This window comes from Arvicanthis niloticus, chromosome 2, assembly GCF_011762505.2.
Source record: "Arvicanthis niloticus isolate mArvNil1 chromosome 2, mArvNil1.pat.X, whole genome shotgun sequence".
Classification (NCBI taxonomy): domain Eukaryota; kingdom Metazoa; phylum Chordata; class Mammalia; order Rodentia; family Muridae; genus Arvicanthis; species Arvicanthis niloticus.
This window is the reverse complement of record NC_047659.1, coordinates 10,276,830-10,299,596: the sequence shown is the minus strand read 5'-3', so window position 1 is coordinate 10,299,596 and position 22,767 is coordinate 10,276,830. Positions and strand designations below refer to the sequence as shown.

Below are 22,767 nucleotides of genomic sequence, written 5' to 3'. Positions count from 1 at the left end.
CTCCAAGTACAGACCTCAGCTTCAAGGGAGAAGAGGCGGAGCTCCGGAGTCGGGGGCCATGCCTGTGGGCGGGACGTGGAGAAAGGCGGCCCCCAAAAGAAGGCGGTGCTACGATAGAAAGGACCAGAGGTGCTGAGGTGAGGTGGGTCAGCAGCGAAGCCAGCAAGCAGAACTGTGGTGTGGAGGGCCGATAGAGCGCTCTGTGGTGGAGGGGTAGGTGGGCAGGGCCTAGATCTTTGGGAATCTTGGTGAGGAGCAGGAGTGGTGGGCCGTGGACCCGACGAAGTTGTGGGCCCGGTGGCTGTTGGGGGCCTGCGTGCGCTACACAGAAGCGCGGAGAGAGGGCGGGTAGAAGATCTTGGTGAGGCTGGCTCGGAAGGGGCGTGCCTGGAGCTTGGGGTGAGGTAGGGTGGGGCCTGCACTGGTCTGAGAAGGGCCAGGGAATCGGAGATCAGAAACTCAGGGCGTGGCCTGTGCTCCGACTAGGGCGTGAAGTGGGTTTGGCTAGGAGATGGGGCGGGGCCTTGGCAAAACTGAAGGGCAAAGGGACTGACTAGATAAGGGTTTGGGGTGGGGCCTGAGTCCACTAAAAGGTAAGGGATTGGTACTTGGGGCGGAGCATGGGTGGAGCCTGAGCAGAGCTGAGAAGGGACCTGCCTTATTGGGGCGGGGCAAAGGCGGACAGGGGCGGGACCTGAACCTAATTCAGATAGGCTGGGTTGGAGGTGGACAGTGGGCGGGGCCTAAACCCAACTGAGTGGTGAGGGAGGATCTGCTAGATTAGGGGCGAGGCAGGGGAAGGGCCAAGGCCTCGAAAAGGGCCTAAGGGTGTGGATACGGTAGGAGATCAGGGCGGTGCCTGAGACTAGCTCTGGAGAGATGAGGCGGACTTGGCTAGGCTAGGGGCAGGGCTTAAAGCCGGCGGTCCGGTAGAGGCGTGCCTGCTAGAATGGGGGCGGGGCAGAGGTGAGGCAGGCCTAAAACCAGAGGCATGGTAGTGGTGGTGGGAACCTGCTGGAGTAGGGGCGGGGCATAAAGCCTGAGGCGTGGTTAGGCTGCTGGGAGGCGGGACATAAAGCCTAAGGAGTGGTTAGGCTGCTAGAGTAGGGGCGGGGCCTAAAGCCTGAGGAGGGTTAAGGGGACCTGATAGGGTAGGGGCGGGACCTAGACCCTGCGGAGAGTATGAGGGAGTGGTTAAACTGGAGTTCGGGGCGGGGCCTGAGGTCCCGGGGCTGGGCTGGAGTTTGGGGCGGGACAGAGGCGGGGCTTGGGTCCGGTGAGTGGTGCGGGGCGGGGCGTGGGCTGCGGCGCTCTAGCTGAGCGTCCGGCCGAACACCGCCGAGGCCCGAGCCCACCCGAGTGTGCCCGAGCCGTCGGCCCCCGCCCGGGGCGATGGAGCAGGAACCCGGCGGGGCTGCCGCTGCGCTCCTGCGGCAGAAGAGGGCGGCGCTGCGGCGCAGGGGGTGCAGCTTTGAGAGTCCCAGGTACCGTTGCCCCTGAGGGGTGCAGCCTCTAGGGGCGGGAGAGGGGAGTAGGCCACGTGGGGGGTGGCGGTGTGAGGGGACAGAGCGTGGCGAGGCCGCGGCGTGGGAGGGAGTCGGCACAGAGCCCGGTAGAGCGGCCGGGCCACGCTGAGGGAGTGCCCAGCGGGAGGCTGGGGACCTGTGTCCGGCCAGCAGATGCTGTGGACGTCCCAAGCCTCGGCCCTGTGACAGACCCTGCATACCACGGCTCAGGGAGGTCTTGGGCTGTGGAGAACGCGACCTGCCTGCTTCTAAATGCTCAAGGACAAGGTCGGAACCCCTCAACCCCCAAAAGGACACCCTTTAGGCTCCTCTTGCTTTCTATAATCCATCCTCGCACCCCGGGTGCCTGGACACCTGCTGCCGATGGCCCCGCCCATCTGTGGTTGGGGTGGGGGCCACCCTGCATACTTCCTAGGTCCTTTCTCTTTCCCAGGCTGTCCGTGCCCCTCCCGGACTTACCTTCCTTAACTGGCGCCCTCCTGAGGAGTCAGCCTGGCCTTAGGTGAAGCTTGGCTGCTGCCGGACACGCCCTTCCCTTTGCAGCTGATGCCAATGCCTGTGCCCTGCTTACTCCCACCTCCAAGGCATTCCTTGTAACTTGAAATGGGTCCTGCTTCCAGGTGGACTCCTTCCTTTCAGGATGACTCCAGCACCACCATCCTGGCCAGATTTTCATCAGTATTCTGTAATGGCCTTAGGAAGGGTATCCTGAGGCCAACCCCTTTCCCCCTAGCCTACTGCTGCTTGCACCCCTGAGGAGTTTTTCATTGCCATAGCATGCATGGGTAGGGACAAGGAGAAGAAAAAGATGTGGGACTCTAACCTCCACTGAGGTGGGAAAGAGAGTTCATTTGCTAAGGCACAAAGCAAACTAGCCAAGATCCTTAAAGGAAGGTGTGATGCCCTTAATTGGCCTTTCTCAGACCTTAACACACTGCTCCAGCAGTTCTGATGCTGTGTGGTGAGGACAGATACCAAGGCTGTCCTAGCTGCTGTTCTATCACCACAGCTGGCTCAGGCCTGGTCCATCACAAATTCTGAAGGGCTTGGTCACTCCTGCCTCAGGCTGTAGAACTGCTCATCATTCTTTTTGAAAGTCTTTCTTGAACTCTAGGCTTAGTTTCGTGTGATCAGAACGTTCTAAATATTTGTGTGGTGACCTGCGTGGAACATTTCCCTTAGATAAGAGACCCAGGCAGCTAACAATCTCTTTGGCTTGAACATGAAGAATAGGAATAGGTATACCAAGAGATTGGAGCAAAGAGAATCTCTCAGGTCTGAGGCAGAGTGCTTAGGACAGTGCTGCTACAGAACTTTTGGAGATGAAAGAATGTAATGCAGCCCATGCAGTCCGGGAGCCACACACCTGTGGCTGTGGGAAATACTTCCATAAGTCACCTGAGTGTTGAGTTGTGCTTAGCCTTCAATGAATGTAAGAAACCACCTTGATCCCAGCACTACCACCTCGGCAAGATTTGCATCAGCATTAATTGGCTTCCTCAGGCTCAGTCCTTGACACACCTGCTCCAGTAGTTCTGATAAGAGTGTGAGGAGGACTGAGAAATTCGAACCACAGTGGACAGTGCTGGCATAGAAATTAGATTTCCTTCCCCTTTGTCTTCATGACCAGATTCTTCAAGGACTAAATGACTTCCAAGCCTCCAGGTGTTTTTGTTCTCCGATACACTGTGACATTATCTAGTAGCTAGTAAGATAATTAGGATTAGTTTTGTCTTCTAAAAAAATAATTTATTAAATGAAATTTGAAAATGCATGAAAAATATATACAGGATAATTACAATATTTTGATGGTGGTGTTGGTGGTAGTGTTTTATTGTTTTTTGCTTGATTGCTTTATTGTTTTTGAGACAGGTTGCATATAGCCCTGGTTGGGCTAAAATTCACTATGTAAACCAGGCTGGCCTTGAACTCACTGAGACCTGCCTGCCTCTGTCCCTCAAGTGCTGGGATTAAAGCCCACCACACCCAGTAGATAGTTTATTGATTCGTAATCCTACTATAGATATAATTGGCCTTTTCTCCATGAATATTTATCATTTTAATTGACTTTTCACTCAGCATATCATAAACAATGGAAGAAATCCTTACATATTCCTTAAGAAAAAATTTCAGTTGCTGTGTGATCTCCTACTGTATGGATGTATAACTATTTTTAGCCCATCTTTTACTATTTTCACTCTTCCTAGAGATGCAGTTAACCTATGTGTAGTCATTTCTGTGTGAAGACATCACTGGTCCATAAGATAAGATCATGAAAGTGACAGGAATTATGGGTCAGAACAAAGAAGCCTCTTAAAGTCTTCTCAAGCAAGATTCCAGAGTGTACTCCAGGCATTGTCCTTAGAGTTGCCAAAGAGATACCTTGTTTTAATTTGAATTTCTTTATTTAGCAATAAAGTTTTTTCTCATAAATCATATTTTTTACTTATTTTAAGATATTTGTATACATAATCATAATTTTCCTTTGGAACATTTATCCTTTCCTTATAGAATTGAAGCTCTTTTTATTTAAGGGGAAATTCGGGGTAAATATGTAGCAGATATTTTTTCCATGTAGTTATTTGCCTTTTCACTTTCTGTGTGGTGGTTTTCCAGTGTATGTGTGTAGACTATTATCTTGAACTTTAGATCCACTGATTTCTTCCTCTTGTTTATGCTCGTGTAAAAGAATCCCTTAGTTTAAAATAGATAAATATTCATTTACAGTTTCTCCATGTTTAATTAAATTATAAAGTTAGCATATAAAGTAATTCTCCATTATCTTTGTTGTTCTAAAAACAACTTTCTTAATTCAGTAGTAATCCAAATGACCTCACGATCCTGGCCGGGTATCAGAACCTCTTGTCTGCATCTTAACCAAATGGGTGCATGGCTCCTTATACCAAGCCCATTGATCTAGAGGCCTGCGGCTGTCTGAGAGCTTGTCGGCTGCTTTTGAAACACAACCAGGAGGGAAAGCCTTGCCACATCTGTGTGCCTCTTACTTCTCATGGCCAACCGTATGAAGTTTAAACACCCTTACCTCATGGTTAGGCACTTTGAGAATGACTTTTAACCATATTTACCTAATCATCTTCTTATCTTTGCGTGTGGATGTGTGTGTCTACATGAGTGTGCACTTGTGCAGCATTAACAGTTTGGCAGTTCTCTTTACTAAATATCCTGTGTCGGTTCTGATAACTGGTGTGCAAACACAGCAAGCTAAGGAAAGTGAAGGAGCAAGAAATGGCCCAGGCATTGGGCATCGGGCTGGTAGTAATAAGAAAGACTAGCTTTGTATACTTGGAGGCCTCAGAGAAGACACTGCTCTGTTAAACAACCTGCCCAGAGTGTGTTTACCATGATTTTATAGACAGGCATATCAGCTGGTGTTCATGCCCAAGGACCTGCGCTCAAGTCTGTGCCTTTTTCAGTCAAGCATGTGATCTAGGAAAGTTGCTTAGCCCTCTGTGAATCTTGATTAACGCATTTTTAAGCAACTTGTATTGATGTGAGCTTTAAATGACCTAACGTGTGTCAAGTGCTCCTTCCAGGAGTCGGGGAAACATTGGGACTGACAGTTGTGGACAGAATGATTAACTTTCTGATGAAAGCTCTCAGCCACATCTATTTTGTGTAAGACACTAATAGGCAGGTACATGGTATTTTAAGATTCTGTTGCTTTTTTTTTGCACCCACTTCTAACCATCGAGAAAGACAAGTAATGAAGTTGTGTTATGTTAAATATTCTTCGCTTGCTGAGCTGTGTCACGTGGGCTGAGCTTTGGGTGAGCCGCAGCGTTAGCAGGTTACCTACCTGTCAGGGTCAAGTTTACCAAGGGAATTGTTTTCGTTAATTTTTTAAAATTTTTTTGATAACTTCATATAATGTATTTTGATCATATTCTCCTCCAGCTCCTCTCAACGCCCCCTCCTCAGTCCCTCCCTCTTTGAAAGCCAGTCCTCCATGGTAACGCAAGAAACTTTTTCCCAGCAACCTCTGTAGCTGGTCACCTAGATGTTCTTCATGTTCTTCATGTTCCGTATAAGGTCATTTATTTATTTTCATTAATTAGTTTGTTTACTCACGTTACATCCCAATTGCAGCCCCTCCCTCCTCTCCTCCCAGTCCCACCCTCACAACCCCTCCCTCCCTTCTCTTCTCCCCTTCTCCTCAGAGAATGGTACCCCCCTGCCCTGGCACATCAAGTTGCAGCAGAACTAGGCACATCCTCTCCCACTGAGGCCAGACAAGGCAGCCTAACTTAGGAGAAAGGGATCCAAAGGCAGGGAACGGAGTTAGAGTCAGAGACAGCCCCCACTCCAATTGTTAGGGAATCCACATGAAGACAAAACTGCACATCTGCTACTTTTGTGTAGGGGGCCTAGGTCTAGCCCATGTATACTCTTTGGCCATGGGCCCAGGTTAGTGCACACATACATGCATGTGTGTGTGCCCTTGTGTTTAGTGTAGCAGCAGCAATAGCAGTAGCCATCCACATTATTCTTTTAACTCAGGGTCTCTCATTTACCAGGAGGTGACGAGGTCACCAGTTAGGCTTTGTTAGCTGACCAGTGAGGCCTAGGAACTTTCCACCTGTCTCCATCTTCCCAGCACTTACAAGCACATGCTATCTCATCCAGCTTTCTTACATGGATTCTGGGCATTGAACTGTGGACCTCATGCTAACACAACAAGCACTTTACCAATACATTTCTCTAGGCCTAATTTAAAGCACATTATTAGTGAGCAACTATGTTCCTTTCCTAAGAGCATTGTTGAAGCCTGCCTCATCCTTGCTGCTTATCACTCATATTTCTATGTGTCTTATAGTGCCAGTATCATTTCCATGGTCTGAATTCAAGATGAAAGATAATGGCTTAGATTAGGTCCTTCTCACTCCTGGCTATTCAACTGTAATCTACACTGAAATCTACCCAAGACTAATAACACACCGTCATCATTTCTGATTGGCTTGCATCCATGCCTTATGAGTACATTTTAAAATATCATCAAAGGCTACAAATGGCAAGCAAAAGAGCAGCTTTGGTTCATGCAGTTGCAATAACACTGGGTAGGATCAAGCTTTGGGAGTAGGTAGGTGGTCCAGGTGTTTCAATAATGTCGTCTGCATCTTTGTTTTCTGCATTGACTTTTATCCTAGTTTACTTTCTATTGTTGTGATATATACCATGACCCAAAGCACCATGGGATAGAAATGGTTTATCTTACATTTCTACATCATAGTCCATCATTGAAAGAAAATGGGATAGGAACCTGTAAGCAGGAACTAAAGTAGAGACCATGGAGGAATGCTGCTTACTGGCTCGCTTCTAAGGGCTTGCTCAGCTTTCTTTTTAATACAGCCAAGGCCCACCTTCCTAGGGTTTGACACCACCCACAGTGGGCCGGCCCTCACACATCAGCCATCAATCAAGAAAACATCCCATTTGTAAAGGCAACTCTGATGGAAGAATTTTTTCAACTGAGGTTTTTTTTTTTTTGAAGATAACTTGTGTCAAGTTGACAAAAGCTAACCAGCTCAACTTTATTCTCAAGATAGGCAAAGAAAGTTAATTACTGTAGTTTTCCTTTTCTAGTCTAGAAAGATACTGCTTTATTCTCAGTACTTGTATGAAGTGACCTTTACTGGCTACGGAATATCCTTGAACCAAATGGTCAGACCTGGATCGTGTACTTAACTCAGAACTGATGGGTAAATAATTTCCATTCATAGAGACTAAGAGGTAGTGACTTCCTAGGAAAAAAGCACAGTGCTCTTTTCAGAAGGAAGTAGGTATGGGGTTGACCAGAGTGCTGTTAGATATAGGAAGCCTTCTTAAAATCCAGGCGTCAGGGTGCTGTCCATAGCCACAATCAGGTTGGTGCTATGACTTAGTTCTTGTTCTAAAAGACTCTTAACTCCGTGATTACATTACAGTTGCTAAGTGTAGCCACAGTGGCTGCAAGGCCCCCACTAGACAGAAGAGTTTGAATTATGAGTGGAAAACATATTTTATGCTTTTCCAAATATTGCTCCGTACATGACGGCCTCCTCATTAGTCATGTAGAAAGCCCACATCTTCAAGAGCAAATCTGATGCCAAGACAAATGCTTTCTTGTTCCTGTTGCTTTCCAGGCCAAACTGGGTTCTGAAACAAGCAGTTATCCATTATGCATGCAGCCGCCTTCTCCTCTTTCCATATGTTTCTTCTGACTTCTGGGTCTTGTTGTCACTTTTGTAGGGTCCTTCTGGGTTTGGGGTGGCTTTGGTAATGAACACTTACATGGCACTGCCTTTGAAGTCCTTAGTTCCTCGGTATTACATCATTGTTCTTTTGTTTGTGTCTAGGCCTTAAGTGTTTAATCATAAATAAATCTGCTACTGACAGTTTTCTTTTGGATAAACAGCAGTCTTCTTAGGGAAGACTATGAAAAGCCATCTTGCATCGGGCCAACATAATGGGCTCCAAGGGCCAACAGAAGAAAAATTAATTTTCATATCATATCTGTTTTCCTAAGGGCAGGGGAAGCAAAACCAACCTTCATTATTCACTAAGATTTTAAATTAATGCAAACCAGCTTCCTTTCTTGGAGGAAGACAATAGTTAAATTAGTTTTGCTGTAGAAGGTTAATATGAAAAATTAGGTTTGGTCGTCTGGTTTCCAGAACTGAAGATCTGAAGAGAGATGAAGCCTGACAAGCAATATTGTAGGCAGATGAGAGAGCTGAGTCCTCTGAAGCAAGACTTGCTGGGAAACACTAAAGCAGTGTTCATACATATGGGGGCAGCAGCAGGAGTGGGGGTGGGGGAACACATCGGGTTGTACCTAAACCTTAGGGACTGAGAGGACAGAGCAGATAGGAGCCGGACTCCAAAGAGACTTAAGTAGAAGGCTGTCCTGTGTGGAGCTGCTTGCTGGCATAGACCATTTAGAGTACATTATCAGTCATTTGTAGCCCACAGATATATGCTTTCACAGTTCCCAAGGCTGTAAAATCCAAACTTAGGTCACCACTTGATTTTGTAACTGACGAGTGCTTGTTTCTCAGAGACAGAGCCTGCTAGAAGTGTGGTCACGTGGCAGAGACTTAACTGAAGCCAACAAGCTTTGTCTGTTTTAGGAGTTGCACAAGGAGAGCTCTCATGCCTGACTAAGCCCCCGATGGTCCTCTCTCCATACTAATCAGGCCAGGGTTAAATTTCAGCACGTGAATTGGAGAGACTCAGGAGAGTGCACAAACATTCAGACTGACAAAAGTTGAGAGAGAAAACTGTCTACCAGAACTGTATCAGAACATCTTGAATCGGTAGAGGGAACCACTGTCAACCTGTGCTTCTGGTTTGGAAAGCTATCTAGAATATGTATTTCTTTCAGTGAAAAGTTGCAGATTGCTTCTTTGAGAAACAACCAGTGTGTAAAGTTACATATGAAGTTATTTTTTTCTAGTGGCCATACTGTTGAAAACAAAAATAAACGAAACTGATTTGACTCTTTTATTTGACCCAGTATGTCAAAAATATTATCATTTTAACATGTAGCAAATATTTTAGAATACCAAGATAGTTTACTTTTTTTTTTCATTCAAACCCTAATGTGTATTTTAACTTAGAGCACATCTCAGTTTGGACCAATTAAAATTTAGTGTACTTTCTTTAACATTTTGTTTATTTAGTGTGGAGTTGTGTGCACACTTGTAGTTGTACACGTGCATGTGCACAGCACAGTGCACATGTACAGATCAGAGGATGACTGGTAAGGAGTTGGTTCTCCCCTTCTGTCAAGTACATCTAGGGCTTGAACTCAGGTCATTGAGTTTGACAGCTGATCTCTTTACAACCCCCACCCCCACCTCCAACGCCCTGCCCTGCCCTGCCCTGCCCTGCCCTGCCCTGCCCTGCCCTGCCCTGCCCACTAGCTTACCAGTCCCATGAGCTTGGTGTTTGCCTGATAAAGTGACGTAGAGTTGGGTCTTTGGGTAATAAGTATTTGAAAGAATGTAGCAAGGTTTTGGTTTTTGTTTGACCTTTCATTTGATTTCATTTGATTGGAATTACTGGAATAAAGAAAGGTTAAAATGTGGAATTAAGGGATAACAGACTTTAGGACACTTTTGTATAAGGAATATGTAATATGATTGAAAAGTTTTTAGAAGATCTTAAGGAAAACAATATATATGGCTGAAGATCATTCAGTAGAAAAAGTACTTGCTAGCAATGCGACTATGAGGACCCGCATTTAGATCTCCAGTGGTATGGCGGCCCACCTCCACCCAGAAGAGGCTGGCTAGCCCACTAGCCAGATTGTCAATGTCTGGATCCTGTGGAGAGACCCTACCTCAATATATAAAGTGGCAAGAAATCAAAGATACCTCACATCAGTCTTGACTGCCACATACACACGTGTATGCACACACCCATACATATATGTGCACCCCACAGATGCAGACAGTATATCCATATGCACCATGTTTATGTAATTAATATACACATATAAGTAAAAAGTCATAGTTTATGCAAAGAGGAGTGTTGGGGTTTTTTTAGTCAAACCAAATCATGTAAGAAGTAACCACCACGTGAACTCCTGTGGGTCATTGCTGGCCTTTGGCAAGACTATTTTGGAATAGGGAGGAGATGATGACAGGAGATGATTGGAAACAACCACTAGTCACCTCTGCAGGAGTGTCAGGATGTGTTGGAAAACTCATGTTTCGTTTATGTTGACTTGGGCTTTTGTAAAGATGTTTATACTGGATAGATTATCCTGTAAAGGGAAGGCTTTTGGGATGGGAAAGTGTTTCATCTGTTAGAAAGAAGGAAGGAAGGAAGGAAGGAAGGAAGGAAGGAAGGAAGGAAGGAAGGAAGGAAAGGGAGGGAGAAAGAAAGAGGGAGAAAGAAAGAAAGAGAGGAAGGAAAGAAGGAAGGAAGGAAAAGAAAAGAAAAAAAATAATACAAAAATTCACAAAGAGATAATGGTGGCCTTTCCACATTGAAAGAGTGTTATATGATAAAGGAATGGGGCTGACAGGGTGTGTGACCCTGAGCTCCATCTACCATCACAGTGGGCATGAGATTAATAAAGCAGAGAGAACTCAGTGTATAAGGGCTCACTAATACCCAGTGCCTAGAGTGGCTTTAAGATGTGGTTCAGTTTCTGTCGTTGGACATGTCAGCACATTGCCAGCTAGATGCAGATTTTTCAGCCATTTTACCTTTTCAGCACACTTTTGGATCACACAGTTTTCAACAGACAACTTAACACAATGTCAGGCAAGTTGTCAACAGCGAGAACAAAGTGTGCTCCCTCACAGTGACCTGGGAAGTCTGTGTACTGTGTCCTGGTTGTCCTCTAGCACTTCTTCCTGCTAGGGAAGTACTTAGTGCTTGAAGCAAAGTTCCTCTTCTACTTCAGGGCTGCACTCCTATGTGTTTCAATAAAAGTACACCATCTTTTTCTGCTGCTCATGGACTTTGAACATTGTTCCAATTAGAAGAAATCTGAACCCTGTCCTACCCCACATAGAGTTCTGTCTGTTATTAAGCCAATTTGACAAACTGTAACAATCCAATCAGACAAACACTCTAAAGGCCAAAGGAACAGTAATCTGTTGCAGATAACAGAATCCGCCCTTCTCAGTATAAGCAGAGGGGGTTAATAAGGACACAAAGAATGAACTGTTTATAGTGTCCCGGAAGAAGCAGAGGGCTGATTAGTTTGTACTCTCCTGATGCTTTGCAGTCATCAGGAAAGAAAGATTCCACTTCATAACAAGAAACCAGTAGGGAAAGAACTGGGGCTAGAGGGCAGGATAGAAAGTTCTCCAAGAATATGCACACTTCTGGATTTGCTTTCTGGCACCAGAAATACTGAGTGACATAGAAAGCTAAGTCAAGACGTTGTAAACTTCTGCTACTGCTGTCACTAACTACAGAACTTTACTGCCCACTCTGCCTTGACCTCCACCATTGTTACTGCAGTTTCAGAAAACTCTGGAATCAAAAAAGCAGCTGAATCCTTATTCACAGAGCCCCTTTTGCCCTCTGCAGAGCAGAGTGATGCCTGTCTTTCTCATTCTGGCTTCATTTCAGAGCCTCTCTGAAACCCCTCTGGTCTATAGAATCTGAATCATGCCTGACTCTCACCACAGAAAAAGGGGAAGTTGCAGTTTGAACTCTTGCAATGTAAGGACGAGGGCATGATGCGGGTCACATTACAGTGAGTTGGAGGCAGCATCTCTCTTCGGCTATTGCAACAACAGCTTGGAAAGCCAGTTGTACCCCAGATTCAGATAGACAACTGACTTGGGCTCTCTAGGCATAAAAAGTGATGGCATAGCACAGATGGAACTGAGCACATGAGCACAGACTTCCCAGGTCACTGTGAGGGAGCACACTTTGCTCTTGCTGTTGATAACTTGCCTGACATTGTGTTAAAACATCTGTTGATTTTCTGACCAGAGAGAGGCATTGCCAGGCAATAAGTATATCCTCACATCTCTTCCACTCGTTAAGCTTGGATCAATGTGCCACTAGTGGACTGCCTTTGCTCTGTGCATCCAGCTCAGTCCTAGCAAAGCAGCTCTCTGTTAAGAGACTACTGAGACAGTGGAGCCGCCTGACCAAAGACATGGCTAATCTCTTTCAAAGAGATTTGAAAGGCCCAAGCTTCCTGGGATGTTTTTCCTCCTCCAAATAAAAATTTTTTTTGTGCTCTTGGCATCTACCTAGGCATTGATTCATCAGACAAATTGTTCACACAGTCCCTCTGTGTGCTAGGTGTGTAGAAATGTTGTGAACAGGCAGATAGGGTTCCTTCCCTTATGGAGCTGACATCCTAGTACCATGAGATAGACCACATGCTGGTAAGCCAGTGCATGACCGGAGTAGTTCATCATCATGAAGTATAAAAAGGCTCTGAGATGAGTGACTGTGGTGGGAATGGAGGGACTTGGCTGAGGTCCACGGATGTTTCATCCGCAGCTGCTGCAGCTAGCTCTTTAGGGAATACTTCTCACTGGATGGCTGTCAGCCCAGACATCAAAAGCTTGGTTTGAAGATGAGCACAAATCCTGATTGACATTCGGTAAGGTTTTCCTCAGTGAATGGTCAGCACAAGCAGTGTGGGAGATCACAGATGCTTGTGGGTGGGTGTGCCTCCCTCTATTCCTCAGGCTCTGTCTTAGGGTTCTCTAGAGTCACAGAACTTATGGAATGTATATATTAAGGGGATTTATTGGGATGACTTACAGTCTGTAGTCCAACTACCACAACAATGGGCAGCTGTGAATGGGAAGTCCAAGAATCTAGTAGTTGCTCAGTCCACAAGACTGGTTGTTTTAGCTGGTCCTCTGTAGATGTAGATTCCAATAGATGTGCTGGCAAGCAAGTGCAAGCAGTCAAAGGAAGAATCTTCCTTCTTCTAACGTCCTTATGTAGGCCTCCAGCAGAAGGTATAGCCCAGATTAGAGGTGTGTACCACCACGCCTGGGTCTAAAACTTGCTTTATTCCAGACTGACTTTGAATTCAGAAATCTGCTTGCCTCAGTCTCCTGGAATTAAAGATGTGTACTACCTTGCCTGGGCCTAAGATTTTAATGGCCACTATGCCTCAAGATCTCTCTGTCAAGATCCAGGTCAGAAACCTGTCTTCCAGCCTCAAGATCTGGATCACAGGTGTGCCCTCCATTTCTGGATTGTAGTTCATTCCAAATACAATCAAGTTGACAAACTAGGAGTAGCCACCACTGGTTCTTAGTGAAACATGGCTGACAGCCAGTGATGAGCGTGGCGAGGCATGTGCCAGGCTGGAGGGCAGAGCTGAGGCTGAGCTTCCTGTTCTGTGCTGTCACGCCTGCTTCCTGCCAGTGGAGATGCCTCCTGTGCTGAGGTTATGGTTTTTCTGTGATGGCAAACTGTATACATCATGAGATCTCAGCAGGCCTGGCCATGCCTGTCTAGCTATGAATACCATCTGGATGAAGAGAACAGTCCGGACTATCACTGAATAAATGGCGGGTAGATTTGAAGATAGCACATCTGACCCTCTGCCCAGCTTTATTGATATCCTCCTCTCTATATACATAAGGCAGCCAGCCCCATCACGGAGGCTCTCTGGAGATTTGCCATGACTTGGTGGGTCCTTTTATGGGCGGGTTCACATGAACTTTTACAACCTTTCAAGAAGTTCAGATCTAAGCTGTGCTTATCCTTCACTCAGCCATTTCTCAGATGAAGTTACTTCTTCTCATTAGTCAGGTGGGTAGTATAAAGAAGATGCCTCCTAGACAGTCTTGCCTGAGCCACCTGCCAGTCCTTGTCCCTTTAAGTCAACTGTGAGCAGGTTAGGCCCACAAACTACTCTTGCTTATTTCCCTCACATTACATAAGATGGGGAATTTCCTTGTCTCTTTCCCTGTGTCCACACACACCACCAGCAAACTCCAGAGTCGCATTGTGGACTTTGGCCATTCTCTTACTTTTGATAAATTTTCTTTTATTGAACAATTTTGCCTATTTTTGTGAGTTCATCCCATTTCCTTACAAGTTCTTTGAGTGAATATTTTACATAGACAATAAAGACAAATTATACTCCAGGGATAAGGAAACCTACTTTTTAAAATTAAAAAGTTATGAAAAGAAATGAATGAGCAGATGAAAATGAACAGTGACAAGACAGAATCCAAACAGTATGGAAGAGAATCACAGCACAAAAGGGGCCCCATATGGGTAAAGCTAGGTCAAAATGGAAACGGTGGAACCCATGTGGGTAAAGCTAGGTCAAAATGAAAACAGTGGCTTTCAAAGAGATATTGTTGTCAGGTCTTTAAAGTAAAATATTTAAGGAGTAGAAAGTAGTGTGTTGGAATGTTCCCAGTATTATAAAATTTAAAAGCTAAGAAAATATTCATGTAGTATTTTAACTCTTTCTGTATCATTCCGTATCTGCATTGATGTCTAAGATGTTGGGTGTGAATAGCAAAACAAATAGAGTAAATAAAAACAGTAGTCCCAGAATATCAGAGATCATCGGGTAAAGATCAGAGATTCCACTAAGGAAAGCAAACTGTCAGCTAAAGAGAATGCCATCAATGTTCTCAGTCTTTCAAGTGGACCTAGAACCGTCTACCATTTTTGTGTTCTCCACACCCACCTCTACCTTCTCAACACAGCTCCACCATCCACAAGAGCACATTCTCACACCTGCAGCTGCCTTGCCTACTTGCCAGAGAGCTCTGAGCACCAGAGTGTTAGATCACTGCTAGCTGTAGCTGTCCTGGCTAGTTTTATGTCAACTTGACACAAGCTAGAGTCATTAGGAAAAAGAGATTTTCAATTGAGAAAATGCCTGCATAAGATTGCCTGTAGGCAAGTTTGTAGTGAGTTTTTTAAATTAGTGATTGATGTGGGAAGGTCCAGGGGAGGTGATCTTGGAGTGTATAATGAAGCAGGCTTAGCAAGCCAGTAAGCAGCACTCCTCCAAGGCCTCTGTATCAGTTCTTGCTTTGATTCCTGCCTTGGGTGATGGATTATAAGCTATAAGATGAAATAAATCCTATATTCCCAAAGTTGTATTTGTCACAGAATTAGGAGCACCAGCAGATACAGAAATTGGTACCAGAAGTGGGGCAATGCTATAACAGAATGACCATGTTTCAGGGAGGATTGCGAAAGACTAGAAGTCTGGGCTGGGGAAGCATTTGAGTGTTGAGAGCTAATTGAACCTCTGTAGAAACATAAAAGATAATACTGAGGGATACAGATGATGAAGACCATGCTGTGAAATTTCAGAGGGAAGTTGAAGAGTTGCTTAAAGACTATAGGGACCATTTGATATTTTGTGTTAGATACTATGGTGTCCAATTAGCTGGAGCTTAAGAGTCAGCTGTAATTAACAAGAGACAAGCAGGATTGAAGTGCCCAATTTATGGGCACAGTTGATAGTGGTTAGCTGAAGCTGAGAAATCAGCAGTGATTATGAAGAGACCAGTGTCATCTAGGATTGTAAATTTGGGAATATTTGTGGTCCAGATAGGGCAGGGCTGCATCTCATGCTGGCAGCCGAACTTGGTTATGTGTAAGAGTCTCTCAGTTTTTGAAGGCATGAAAGGGTCATGGAGAGCAGTTGGAACTTGGTATTGAGAGAGGCCATTGGTGAATGTACAGTTTCAGTAACAGTTGACGCTCCAGAATTGACAGTCATGGAAAGAAGTTGAAGTTGAACCTTGGTATCATGTAACAGGCTTAGAGTCCCTTACAAGAGCCCAGGAGGGGCTTGGTGAAAATACAGCCTAATTGCAGCAGAGACCCCAACATTTTGGGGATAACAGTACCATGGTACAAAGATGACAGCAGCTCTGGAGTGGAGCTTGCCTGAATGTACTGTGGATGGCAGAGCTAGAGAAACGGAGTTATACCAAAGATGTTGGTAGTCCAGAGGATCCTGAGTGAGTCCCAGACCACAAAGACTGATATTCACACTGTTGAAGATTGTAACTGCCCTGTTTCTTCACTCTTGGAATAAGAAGGTATTTAACTTACTTTTTTATCGTACTGGATTCCACAGATAAAAGACTGAAATTTTAGAGATTTTGGAGTTTTGGAGAGACTTTGGAGTTTCAGAGAGACTTTAGATATTTTAAAAAGTCTACAGATATTTTAGAGATGCTTTAACTTTGAAAGACTGGATATTTTAAGAGACTGAACTTTGAAGTATTTGTTTTGTTCTGCTTTGTTTTGTTTTACTTTTGGCATGACATCACTATGTAGCTCTGGCTGTCCTGAAACATACTATGTAGACCAGGCTAGCCTCACACTCACAGAGATCCTGCCTGCCTCTGTCTCCAAAGTGCTAGGATTAAAGTATTAAGAATTTAAAGTATTAAGAATTTAAAGACTGTGGGAGCCAGGCAGTGGTGGCTCATGCCTTTAATCCCAGCACTTGGGAGGCAGAGGCAGGCGGATTTCTGAGTTCAAGGTCAGCCTGGTCTACAGAGTGAGTTTCAGGACAGCCAGGGCTATAGAGAAACCCTGTCTCGAAAAAAAAAAAAAAAAAAAAAAAAAAAACCAAAAAACAAAAGACTGTGGGACTTTTAAAGTTATACTGTATTTATAGTGTGATATTATTATGTGATCTTGGGGATTAACATAAAAGGAAAGGAAAGGTTATTGTTTAATAATGCATTGGTGTGTCAGGTTAGCAGGGGTCTCTTATCCTTTCAAGTTTTATGCCAAATCAACACAAGCTAGAGTCATTTGGGTAGAGTCCATTTAGAAAATACCTTTGTAAGATTTGCCTGGAGGCAAGTCTATAGTGCGTGTTCATAATTAGTGATTGATATGGGAAGGTCCAGCCATTGTGGGTAGAGCCATCCCTGGGCTGGTGGTCCTGGGTGCTATAAGAAAGCAGGCTGAGCAAGCAATGATGAGTAAGCCAGTAAGCAGCACTCCTCTGCATCACCTCCTGCCTGCATTTCTGCCCTGACTTCCCTAGACAATGGGCTGCAACCTGTAAGAAGAAGTAAACACTTTACTCCCCAATTTATTTTTGGTGATAGTGTTCTGTCACAGCTACAGAAACCCTAATAAGAAAGTGGTCCTCAGCCAAGGACTGACGCTGCAGGACAATGATCACCAGCTCCTTATCTCTGATAGAGAAAACTTTAAGGCACCATTTCTCCTTGAGCAGCACTGTCTGAAAGAGAAAATGAGTCACATATGGAATTTTACATTTTCTACTAGCCACATTAAAAAGAATCCTAGGGCTGGGGAAATGGCTCAGTCAATAACGTATTTGATATGCAAAAATGAGGACCTGAGGTCAGATTTCCAGTACCCATATAAGAAGCCAGGTGAGCACGGCAGGACTTACCTGTAATCCTAGCTCTGAGAGGTAGAGACAGGATGATTCCAGGGCTTTTTGGCTATCTAGTCTTGCCAAATCACTGAGGTCCAGGTTAAGTGAGAGACTCTGTCTCAAAACATAAGGTAGAGAACAACAGAGGAAGACATCCAACGTTAACCTCTGGGCTGCGCGTGTATAGATGTAACGCAGAGAACTCAACATGTAGTCAGTGTGAGAAATTACCAGTGAGATGCTTTGTGTGTGTCAGTTGTCCTAAGTCTTCCAGAACCACTGTATGCAAACATTACACCTATCCAGCCCCCTTTGGACTGTCCCCATTTCAGCTGTTTAGTAGCCATTTGTGGTCAACGTGGCCAGCAAGATGAGCAGCACAGCTTCAGCCAGCTGTCCCTTTATAGGACTTTGCTTGAACCTGAAGCCTCACTCAGTTTCCTGATGCTCCTCTACCCCTTGCTTGGCTTGGAGAGCACATTGTCAGCCTTCTGCATGCAAGTTTGATCTTTGTAATGGAAAGAAATCTCAAGTGTTGAGAAGAAAATGTGCCCCTTGTTTTGAAGCTCTACCTTATGTATGTATGTATTTATTTATTTATTTATTTATTTATTTATTTATTTATTGTTTTAGTGCCAAAGCAACAACAAACTCTGGTGACCTTGAGCCCCAGAGGCAGGGCTGGCTCAGAGAACTTCTTGCTGTGCAAGCTCGAGGACCCAAGTTCACATTTGCAGCAGCCATTTATAGTATATGCCTGTAACCCTAGGACTGGGAAGGCGGAGACGGGAGGATCCTTGGATCTTCCTGGCCATCCAGTGCAGGCATTCAGTGAGCTCCAGATTCAGTAAGAGACCCTGGCTTGAAGCATACAATGTAGGGACTGGAGAAATGGATTAGCAGTTAAGAGTTTCTCCAGAAGGCCTAGGTTTGGTTCCCAGCATCCAGCACATGGTGGCTCACAAATGCAGTCACTAGTCATACACATGGTGCCCATATATACATGCAGGCAAATCAGTCATACACATAAATAACTCTTTAAAGGGATATAGAGAAACTAAGGAAGATACCTGATGTCAGCCTCTGGCCTCCACACAGTCCTGTATACATGCAAATGTATACACATACACACACCATGCAAGCATGCACACACACACACACACACACACACACACACACACACACACAAGAACTATTCATGTACCAGAATAGCTCTTTACCTTTTGCCACAGGTGAGAGGCTTGAACCTTTGCATCTGCTTAGCTGCTGTAAGGTAAACAGGGGAGGCTAGTGACAGCTGTACAGCAGGTGGCTTCGCTAAGCCAGAAAAGGTGATGGGAAGAGCTGGATCATCCCTCACGAAGAAAGAACACCAGAGGGTCTTAGCAAGAGAACAGTCAGAGGGACATGAGGGGCACAGGTGGATGTGGATTCCTTCTGCATTAGGCATGGGTCTAGAATGACTTTTTTTTTTTTTTTTTTTTTTTTTTAAAAAGCATGTTTCAGTCTGGGACCTTATTAGAACTTTCTGGAGCAGCTCAGAGTGGACAATGCCTGTCTGATTCCAAATACCCAGAGGAGGTGCTTTCCTGGGCCTCCAGGCATGTTACTCCCAGTGTAGATCCCTCACAGGTGACACTGCCTTGACCCTCCCGCCTACTCCCTTGCCACAGTCTTTCCAGAAAAATTCAGTTTAAAAAGCATCTCTTGACCAAATGCTCTTAAAGATTGCTCCTTTTTTTTTTCCAAAGAGATTAAGAAAATGGTTTATTTTGAACCAAACACGAGTGACCATGGCCCTGGAACAAGGCTACAAGGTACCTGAGTGACATGTTCTCACTCCTTTTTATTTTTCCATTTCTCAATAGTTGGATTCCGTTGTCTTTCATGTGAGGTTGAGGTGAGCAAAGATGCTGCCAGTGGAAATCATTCCAACCAGAGAGAACATGACTGCTGTCTTCCTAGCAGACCAGCCGCTCCTTCCCTGAACTGCCTATACCACGTCCCTCTGTGTGCTGTCTGAAAAAGAACAGGCACCTTCTCAGTGCATATTGCTATGCACAATCCATTTGTCATGTCAACAGACATGCGCTGTTTACATACTAGATACTGTTACTCCTGAAGAGGGCTTCAGGTCCGTGTGTCTTGAGTCTTTTTATGGCTAGTCGTGGCTTTAGAACTTTTTTTTAGAATCATTTAATTTATGTATATGAATGTTTTGCCTGAATATGTGTCTATGCACCACTTGTGTTCCTGATTCAGAAGAGGGCACTAGATTTCCTAAAGTGACAAGTGGTTGTGAGCCACCATGTGGGGGCTGGGAATAGAATCCAAGTTCTCTGCAAGAGTAGCGTGTACTCTTAACCACTGGGCCATTTCTCTATCCCTCATGGCTGTTTAAACTTGACATTAGATGAACCAAGAGTACTGCTGGACAATGGGACTGATGGCATTAGACCCCACCCTTGCGAGTCTCACAAAGCATTGGAGACATAGCTTTCCTTGCTCGGTCGTATTGCCTTTTATATACGTGAGCTGGTGATTTTTTTTAAAAACGCCCACTGGATCTTTAGATATAAAGTATTCATTACCATAACAAAATACTGATGGCTGGGTAACTTTATAAAAGAAATGTGGTTTATTTTGGTTCTCAGTTCCAATCTGTGGTAGTTTGAATAAGTATGACCCTCATAAACTCCTGTATTTGAATGCTTGACCCATAGGGAGTAGCATTATTAGGAGGTGGAGCCTTACTGTAGGAAGTGTATGCTTGAGCTACGCCCAGTGTGGAATTACAGTCTCTTTCTGATGCCTGTGGATTAAGATTAGAACTCTCAACTCTCCAGCACTGTGTCTGCCTGCATGGTGTCTGTCATGCTTCCTGCCATGATGATAATGGGCTAAACTTCTGAAACTGTATGCCATCCTCAGTTAAGTGTTTTCTTTTATAGAAGTTGTCATGGCCATGGTGTCTCTTCACAGCAATGAAAAACCTAAGACAGAAGTTGGTACCAGGGACTGGGGTATTGCCGTGATAGGCCTGCCTGACCATGCTTTCATTTGGAGGGATGTGGATTTTTCAAATTTTGGATTAGGAAAGTAATGGAATGTTTTAAGTGGGGCTTACTGGGCCACTAGTAGGAACATGGAAGACAGTGGTGCTGTGAACTGTGTAGGCCTGGCTTAATAGGTTTCAGGGGAAAAGATGTTTAATATGTTGCCTAGAGATAACTCTTGTGATATTTTGGTGAAGAATGTGGCTGCTTTTGCCCTTGTCCAAAAAGTTTTTCCTGAGGCTAAAGTGAAGAGTTTTTGATTAATTGTATTGGCAAAGGAAATTTCAAAATAACCTAGAATATACTCTTTCCATAGTAACTAATGTTTTAGCAAACTGAGCAAGGAAAAATACAAAATGTATGGTTCAAGGATTAAAGGGGCATCGGGAGCCAAATTTTGTGTTCAAGGAGATAAACAGATTAAAGGTATTAAATGGAATTAAGAAAGTGGTGACCTCAGGGCAAGATGTCACCCGGCTAAGCTTTCATCTTGTGAAAAGGGATTAAAGAAAAGTTTAGGTCCAAGAGTGGTGGTACATGACTTTACTCCCCAGCAGAAGGAGCCTTTAACCCTAGTGTTCAGGAGACAGAGGCATGCAGATCTCAGAGTTCAAGGTCAGCCTGGTCTACAGAGCAAGTTCCAAAACAGCCAAGCTTAGGCAGTGAAGGGAACTATCAAAAACAGAAAGCTGGTGAAGATGTATTGAATGAGGGGGCCATGTTCCAGCCCCAGCAAGCTGCAGAACTTGGCAGCTTTGGTCACCAGGTTCTGGCTTTAGAGTTGAGAATAGAAGAAAGGGGTTATGGAATCTCCCTCTACAACTAAAGAAAGCCACTGGGGCCTGGTATGTGGCAGGGTGCCCCTGCATAGAGGTCTAGAGAGGCCATCGTATGAAGCTGTAAAGGTGAAGCCTGGATTGCCTTGGAGACCCAAGAGGTTAGAGATACCAGAGCCATGGGATACCTGCTGAAAAAAAAACTGCTAACAGGGAGAGGAACAGCTCAAGAGAAAGAAGTGTGTTTCAGCTAACAAAGATAAAAGAAGTTGGAGATCTGAAGAGCACTTTGACAAAAGATACTGAGATGCAGAGTTTGGAATTTACCCAGCTGGTTTTTGGTCTTGCTTTGGTCCAGTATTTCCTCACTGTGCTTCCATTACATTTTATAATGGTAATGTATATCCTGTGCCATGATATATTGGAAGTATATGATCTGCTTTTTTTATTTTGATTTTATAGGGGATTATAGTTTAGAGATTTCATGAATCTCAAAAGAGACTTTGAACTTTAGATTCTTAAACATTGTTGAGACTATGATAGACTATGGGGACTTTTTGATGTTGGAGTAAATGCAGTTTGCATTATGCTATGAGTGGCTGTGGGGGCCAGGGAGTGGATGTTTGAGTGTGTGTTTGAATAGGTATGGCCTTCATAGACTCATGTGTCTGAAAGCTTGGCCCATAGGGAGTGGCACTATTAGGAGGTGTGGCCTTATTGGAGTAGGTGTGGCCTTGTTGGAGGAAGTGTGTTACTCCGGAGGCAGGCTCTGAGGTCTCCTATGCTCAAACTCTGCCCAGTGTGCAACACAGTCTCCTGCTGCCTTCAGATGAAGATGTAGAACTCTCAGCTTTTTCCCCAGCCCCATGTCTGCCTGCACATTGCCATGCTTCCCGCCATGATGATAATGGACTAAACCTCTGAAACTGTAAGCCAGCCCCAATGAAATGATTTTCTTTTGTAAGAGTTGTCATGGTCGTCCAGCAGTGGTGGTGCACACCTTCAATCCCAGCACTTGGGAGGCAGAGGCAGACAGATTTCTGAGTTCAAGGCCAGCCTGGTCTACAGAGTGGGTTTCAGGACAGCAGGGCTACACAGAGAAACCCTGTCTTGAAAAACAAAACAAAGAGTTATCATGGTCATGGTGTCTCTTCACAGCAATGGAAACCCTAACTAGACACAGTTAACGTAGGAGGGGCCACATGGTGATACTTTTTCTGAAAGAATTCTGAGATTATGCAGGGTGTGTGTGTGTGTGTGTGTGTGTGTGTGTGTGTGTACATACATACCTCTGAGCTTGTTCTCTAAGGCAACCAAGATTCACTTATGAGGGCCCAGCCAACATCAGTGACCTCATCTAATCCTAACCACTTCCCAAAGGTTCTACCTTTGCATGCTATAGCCAGAATGTCTCACAGTGGGGATTAAATTCTTAATACTCACAGTGGAGATTAAATTTCAATGTACCAACCCTTTAAGGACACTCAGATTACATCCAAATCATAGAAAGATCATTTTGACTTATCTTTATGGGTGATGTGATCATAGTTGAG

The 22,767-nt window shown here is 44.7% G+C and overlaps 1 protein-coding gene across 7 annotated transcripts in view; it reads left to right on the top strand.

Annotated features, from left to right (window-relative positions):
- The window catches only part of Garnl3 (GTPase activating Rap/RanGAP domain like 3), a 144,364-nt gene continuing 121,597 nt past the window's right edge, over nt 1–22,767 (top strand). For 2 of the 7 annotated variants that reach the window (XM_076928523.1, XM_034494797.2), the window contains exon 1: nt 1,285–1,484. Coding sequence is in view for 1 of the 7 variants with exons in the window: in XM_034494797.2 (XP_034350688.1) it covers nt 1,393–1,484 (92 nt within the window). In the remaining 6 variants the exon portion in view is untranslated. Of the gene's footprint in view, nt 143–189; nt 214–1,261; nt 1,485–1,681; nt 1,794–22,767 lie in introns of those variants that run through there. The other 5 variants (XM_076928519.1, XM_076928524.1, XM_076928520.1 and 2 more) reach the window with 5 other exon arrangements.